This window comes from Ochotona princeps, chromosome 25 (genome assembly GCF_030435755.1).
Source record: "Ochotona princeps isolate mOchPri1 chromosome 25, mOchPri1.hap1, whole genome shotgun sequence".
Taxonomy (NCBI): Eukaryota; Metazoa; Chordata; class Mammalia; order Lagomorpha; family Ochotonidae; genus Ochotona; species Ochotona princeps.
Genome location: NC_080856.1, coordinates 6859309 through 6866836, shown reverse-complemented (window position 1 = coordinate 6866836; position 7528 = coordinate 6859309). Strand labels below are relative to the sequence as shown.

At 36.1% G+C, this 7528-nt stretch overlaps 1 protein-coding gene across 1 annotated transcript in view; it reads right to left on the bottom strand.

Annotated features, from left to right (window-relative positions):
• Nucleotides 1–1181: 1181 nt before the first annotated feature.
• The window catches only part of SLC13A1 (solute carrier family 13 member 1), a 61366-nt gene continuing 55019 nt past the window's right edge, over nt 1182–7528 (bottom strand). The window contains exons 13-15 of the mRNA XM_058681407.1: nt 4993–5154; nt 3491–3628; nt 1182–1450 (exon numbers count right to left, since the gene is read on the bottom strand). Of these exons, the coding sequence (XP_058537390.1) occupies nt 1313–1450; nt 3491–3628; nt 4993–5154 (438 nt within the window). The 3' untranslated portion in view covers nt 1182–1312. The remainder of the gene's footprint in view (nt 1451–3490; nt 3629–4992; nt 5155–7528) is intronic.

Sequence of the window (7528 nt, the reverse complement as noted above, 5' to 3'; positions counted from 1 at the left end):
ATTGTTGTGATCTAACATTTGTTTTTTTTTCCTGTGAAGTGTATTTTATTTACAGTCTACATTTTTTCCTCTCATATAATTCTGAAATGCCTGTAGACCTTATCCATTTTTACTTTCTTAGTAGTACAAGGATGCTTTCATTCTCCTTTTGTTCGAATATTGGGGTATTATTGTTTGCTTTTCATTTGCCTAAGAGTCAGTTTTTGCCTTTGTAAATATGTTGTTTTAATTATTATTCTTAATTTACATCTGATATTTTATTCAATGTTGATACAATGGCATTATATGACTTTTTATATTTTTGAATATAGGATAATTCATTTAATGTTTTGTATCACCATTTTATAAATATGAAATCATGTATTTCTAAAATACACAAAACAATTTGTTTACACATATATAAAATGTGTTAACAGTTTTACAGCATTTGACTTTCCTTTCTAAATACACTGTACAAATAGTGCAAATCATAACAAGCCTTGTCAGCATTGCAAAAAAAAAAAATGTTGCTTCGTGTCCTGAACTCATAAAAGAATTATTTATACTAATCTGCCCTTAGATTCAAGCATGAATTAAGGTTTATCTATTAGTTTTCTACTTTCTAGTGGACTCTGACATAATCGTGGAATTACATACTACTTTACTTTCATTTTTCATACTTGTACTAGGAAGATACTTAAAACTGTGCATGAAAAACTGAAAATGTCTATGCATGCGTGGGATGCTTCCAAAAGCTCATGGAAAATCATAAAACTGTGCATAGGTTTTATGTAAATGCACACATGTGCATGTATATACTTCAAATAATAATACGAATAGAAATGCACATTTCATTTGTATTGAACTATGACTTTTGTCATTCAGCAAATCTCCTTGAATAACTCTACAGGAATGATTTATCCAAGTATCTAATTAACAAATATACTTTATTTTCTAGTTTTTACTTTAAGGGAAGCTTCTAAAACAATAAATTATGGTTTGAAATGTTTCACTGGACTCCAATTCTAGGGCAAAATTAATGGCCAACTCTCAGTGAAGAACAAGTAATAAATTATATGTACTTCAGATGAAGTAAGATGCAGGCAGTCCTGATCAAAAACTCAACCTCATGCTTTTCAGTGAAGTGCTGCAGATGTTCTGTCATTGTGCATCAAGAGAAAAATGGGCTCTGAGTCGAGACAGCAGGTTTTGGGTGCTGGTATTGTAGCAACGATGCCAAATCTCCCTTAAGGGTATCATCAGTCACCCAGAGCCACATTTTACATTGAATTCTTAATGGTTCCCCAAAGTCCATGAGACAGGACTTCTCTTATCATGGCATTGTCGCATTAGTAATTGGAGGAGCCCACGAAGGGTAGGTGTGAAGGTCAAACATGGGTACCATCCAGGTGGAAACGCCAAGCATCACCACTGCCACACCCACAATATTAGCACCAAGTCCAGCTTTAACCTAGAACAGAAAGAAAGAAACATGAGTCTACCCCTTTAAAAAAAATCTGGAGGGGAATCCAAACACTGATGAGAAAAGTGTTATGTGCCTTTACAAGCACCTTCACTAGTGTCATGAAACTAGAGATGCTTCTTTGATTCTGCTCCCAGCTATACATCACTTGGGTGGACGACCTCAGATTCCCCTTATGAGTATTCCTAAATTGTTCTGGTTAGAGAAAAATTTCCTTAGGAATTGGTCATTTCATGTGAAGTCAAAACAAGAGTTTTGTAATTTTATATTTCAATGGTTTTGCATTAAGACACCATATAATAACCCTATAAGTAATAATCTCAATGTCATCATTGATTTATTCTCCCACCTATAGTCTGTTCATGAGATTTCATAATGCCAGTTCTGTTATTTTTTGGAGTTCTCACTTTTCTAACTCTTACATAATCACTCTAATATCCACTAAACAAGTGTCAGACTGTTTTTGTCTTATTAAAATAGAGGTTGCCCAGCTATTGCCCATGATCTGTTTTTGTAAGCCAAGTTTTGTTGGCCTAAAACCACACATTTGTTTACACATTGTCTTTGCCCTCCTTGCTAGTACATTGGCAGAACTGAGTAATTGTGACAGATACTACATGGTGCAAATATGAAAGTTTGTGTGCTCCCACATGGTCTGCATTGAAACAGGGAGTCCCAAGGCAAATGAAAGCCACCTCGTTATGCTTCTATGGAAGCTCTTCTTTGTCCACACAAGCCACTCGTTTATATCAGAATCTTTTGTTGTTTTCAATATGAAGGACTTTTGAAGGCTTCATGGAAATTATTCATTATTTTAAAATTCCATTTTCCATGAATTTTCTGAAGCCCTTCACACACACAGTACTGCATACATTGTATTAAGTACATTCTGTTTGGATATTGTGGGACTTCTGCATAGAGGAAGTGCTAGAACTTTTATTTGTTCTTATTAATATGTCATAACTATGTATAGGGATACAGTGTGGGATTTCAACACATGTGTAAAACATGTACCAATCGAATTAGAGTGATTCACATTTCAATTTGCGTATCTACTACTTTGGGTTTAAAAGTGTTCAGCTCCTCTCTTTCAGTTCTTCAGAAAATTGAAAATGTATTATTGTGAAGTATTGTCATCCTGCTGAACCATAGCATGTTATAAACTATTCCTTCTAGCTCACTCTGGGTGCCTGTTCTGCCTCCTGCTGGCCACCATTTCCAGCCTGCAGTCATCACTATTTTATGCACTGGTATTTTACTTAGATTCCACATGTGAGGAAGAATAAGCAACATTTGTCTCATTGTGCCTGGTAACGGGATTTTCATGTGGCAAGGGACAGCAATCATTATGGAAGCAAGGGAGTTAGCATTTACCATACATCTGTTCTTGTACATCAAGTTCAAACAATTTACCTTGATTATTCTTACTTTGTTTCATTTAGATGTTGGTGATGAATATTGGAGGAAAGATTAAAATATTCTGAAACCAGTTCTTAACTGTCACTATTTCTGTATTTTGCCAAAATATTCACATGTTTTGTCTCTAGAATTTCTATTATTACTTGCTAATGCTTTCCCCTCAGGTGTATATATTAGAATCATATCAAAAATACTGCCTTTCGAATGGCTACTGCTTGACTGATATATTTTTATCCCTGTTTGTCTCTTCTGCTGAGGTCAAGTTGGATCTTGATCCTGACATGTGGAGTTTAAACTGTGTGCTCCTCTCCTTTGTCTAGAGCGGATGTTTGAACTCTGCATTTGTGGCATAAATTCTAATGACACATTCACTTCTGCCTGTCACTCTGAAAAATGATCCTGTAGTCATTTATGCACAACCTCGGAAGCTGTAGTCAGGCCATGCACATGATTGGTGTGTAAAAGAGATACAATTCCAGACATCTCTCTCTCTCTCTCTCTCTCTCTCTCTCTCTCTCTCTCTCTCTCTCTCTCTCTCTCTCACACACACACACACACACACACACACACACTGTGATCCTATCGAATAGTATTCTTTTAGCAACTCACCATGTCAATGACTGTCAGATGACCATATGAAAACACAATAGCGTTGGGTGGGTTTGCAACTGGTAGGAGAAAAGCAAATGAAGTACAGAGAGTAGCTGGTAGCATGATGTACAGAGGGTTGACGTGAATGGCTTCAGACTGTCCAAGAAGAGTAAAAAGAATCAGAATAAAATGTTGAGGGTAGTTATCAACAAATGAACACATTTGTTACCATTAGCTCTTCAAGGATTATAAAATTATATGACTAGATGTAGTTTTGACTTGAACAATTTCCAGAATTTTTCCTCTTATCTGGCCATCGTTGCTTATTTAAACAATACAGTCTGATTTATTTAGGAAGTAAGATAACACTTATTTCAGAAACAAAAGGGCAATTGCTGTTTACCCATTTGGTGTTATATGCTGTGGTGTTATTAATATGTTTATACATAATACATTACACTAAATAAATATATGAGATATATATTTATTATATATTATGAAATGGCTGCTAGAACCTCAAGTAGCAGATGAGAAAACTGAGACCCATAGAGACTAATTTATCAAGTACAAGGCTGACAAGCTATAGAAGAGCCTCGATGGCCTTTCATTATGTGTCTAATTCTGGCATCAACTTTCCTGCTTCTGTAATCTTTAATTTAATGTTTGCTTAAGGAGTATCGCGAAAGTGTTACCAGTATTCTTCACACATTTTGGTAACTGTATCATCTTATGGGGAAAAAGGCAGAGAAACCTTCAATGATATTTTACCAATATAAACATCCTACATTTAGTTTTCTAAATTGAAGCAGCAGCTCTAGCAGTCCCCTGAGCGGGTAGGCAGAGCATTTCCAGAAAGGCAGTTCTTAATTTGAAGTGCTTTCTTTTCAGCAAACTCATCTGTCCCAAAAGGAAAACATTTAACTCAAAGCTAACTGTTTCCTTGTAATTGCTCTAGAGGTGGGAGGAGAAAAAACAGCTTTTCTCCTTCTCTAACAGCAAACCCACTTCTGACTTTTTCCATTTGTCCCTGGGCAATAATGAACTGTGTCTAAGCTACTTAAAGCTGAAGTGCAAGTTCAACTTATCCTTCATTCGCAAATCAGTTCTATGAAGCACATCTCAGCAATTCAATCACAACGTTACTGGGGGAGATAAGTGAGTGTTAGCGATCTGAATATGAGATTTGCCAGGAAACAACGGCACCTCCAGCCTTACAGTTGGAATTTAATGCTGTCACTTATTTGCAAACGAAAAAAGCGGGACAGGGATTAGGAGAAGCTTTCACTGAAGAATACGGCACTTGGATCTGGTAGAAAATAGTTCTCAAGCCAATATTTCCTAAACAGCTATTAATGCAAATGAAAACTGCTCTCTAAGTTTCTAGTAGAAAAATCCATTTAGGCAAAATAAATAAATAAATAAATAAATAAAAGATTCCATGACACGTTGTGAGAATCTGCATTCCTATGGAGAAAATTACACTGAGGAAGAGATTATAAACGGAGAAATGAGACACTCACCAATGGAGCTAATATTGGGAAGAGGAGAGTAATGGTAGCTGGATTGCTAGCTACCTCTGTCAGAGATGTGACAAGGAGTGATGATATCAGAATTATCAACCAAATTGGTAGTGAGCCTAGAGGAGTCAGTTTCTCTCCTATCCACTTAGACAGTCCAGAGACCTAAAAAAAAAGTTTAGAATTTTTGTTACTCATTAATATTCCAATCTAACTAGACATCTAGACATAATTTTAGTGCAAGACGACATTATTTGCTGTGAGAACTCAGTTTCTAAATAATTAACTTTTTAAGATTTACTAATTTGTATTACAGAGGCAGATGTACAAAGAGGAGACAGAGAGAAAGATCTTCCATCCACTGGTTCACTCCCCAAATGGCCACAATGGCTGGAGCTGAACCAATCCGAAGCCAGGAGCCAGGAGCTTCTCACAGGTCTTTTATGTGCAGGGTCCCAAGGCTTTCTGAGGAAACAGGCAGGGAGATGAATGGGAAGTAGAACAGCTGGGACACAAACTGGTGCCCATGGGTTCCTTGCACATGTAAGGCGAGGACTTTAGCCACTAGGCTACCATGCCAGGCCCTCTAAACTATAATTTAAATCTCTCACATCTCTGTGATTTTGAATATCCAGGCAGTTTAATGTGGACACACTACTACTTAGTCTTCTTTTAACATTGTCAACATGAATTAGGAAGTTGGAATTGTCTTTCCACACTTCTTTTTAATGAAATTTGAATTCTAAGAAGAGAATATATGCAGCTTTAACAAAATATCAGCCATTAAGATTCACTTCTTCCTTCCTCAAGCTATATTCTCCAGAGACAAAAACCTTGGACTTTTACTAGTTGTTTGCAGATCTAAGTACACAAATTGGTAGTCGTATAGTTATCTTTAAAATAATATTCTAATCATACATCAAATACACACATTTGGACATTCTTCACTGACTTCCTAGCAAGTTACATAAGGGATCAGTTTCTTGCATTACCCATCAAATACAGGATTTGGATTGGAGTTGGAAATTTGGGTTGGAGTTGGAAGTCAGTACCAGGCACTGATCTGGGGTCTGGGCTTCCCAGAAGGTATTGCAACTACTCTGCTGGATGCTGTCCCCTTATAACTTTCTTTTTCACACTGTCATAAAAGTTTAACATTTGCAAAATTCTAAAACTGAAATAATGACCCCCCTCCAGCAGTTTTAACTTATTGTTCCATTTTCTGGATCTTCAGTTCAGTTCTTTAGAAATCTAATTGTATAGGGGACAGAGATTTTGGCTGCAGTAAGATGAGATGTTCTGTTTTTATCTATCAAATGGAAGAGCAAAATTTAGCCTCTTGTGAGATTTAAATGAGCTGCTAGTTTTTGTTCATGACAAACTGGGACTGGCATTAACAAAGTTCTGATTACAAGCAATTCCTCAGATCCCTGTTGTGCTTTACATATTTACATTTACAATACATACAAATTACAGAGGTATTCTATTTCTATTTTAGCTTATATTTGATCATGACCTCAGGTGGAAAAATGTTGTCTATTTTTTAAGCCAAATTGGCACAAACTCATTGTAGAGTGCATGTACTTTAGGAAAGAGTTTATCCATATATGATCAGATGTTTGGAAGATTATACCACATGTTGCTTTGCCTCTATGAAGGTGATTGGAATCAATTTCTTACCTCCGGGGTTTCAAAATCACTCATCAGATGCTCTGTTATTGGACTCTCAGTTCCTGTCACTTAGTAACAGTAACGTAGTAACTTAGAGACTTAGTGACGTCCCTAAATCTCCAGGTCTTGTCTGTGATTTCTGTCTTTTTCCCTCTGAAATTTCTCTAGATGAATATTGAGTATTTTGAATTGCTGCTAAGACTTTCTTATCTCTTTTAAATATTTACCATCTTTTGTCTTTTTGTTCTATTTTTGGATTATGTTCCAACTTTACTTCTAATTCTACTGAATGTTAAACATTTCTACAGTTTCTCACACACTTTTTTGTTGCTTTTTAAAAATTCTTTGTTTTTCATGATACAGTTGCTTAGCCTCAGGCATTTCCCCTTCCACTCCCACCCCCCACTGTTTCCCCTACATTGTAACAATACTTTAGTCCCTCAACAACAGTCACAGGGCCATCATTGTGCTGTTTAAGGGTACCTTGACAATATAGGTACAGAGAAGGTTATAAAGCCCAGCATTGCAGTGTCAAGATACATTTAATGGTTGTGTTGGGAATCCACCTTTATTAATAAAGATATCACCTTTATTAATTTTTGTACTCCTCCAAAGCTAGTTACTCCTCAGATATAGTCTTTCTATTTTCTGTAAGTTATGGGCCTATTCACTGTGTTAGCTAGACTTTTCAATATGAATTGACAAATTTTTGTTCAGTTATTGCTGTTTTAGTAAACATTTAAAAAAGAAAACAGTAGTATTAGCATTAATGGAAAGTGTGGAAGGGGAAATCCCTGAACCTATGTAGCTATTTCATGAAAAACAGGAAGAAAAAGGAAAAAAAGCGTTGACCCTTCCATGTTTAACC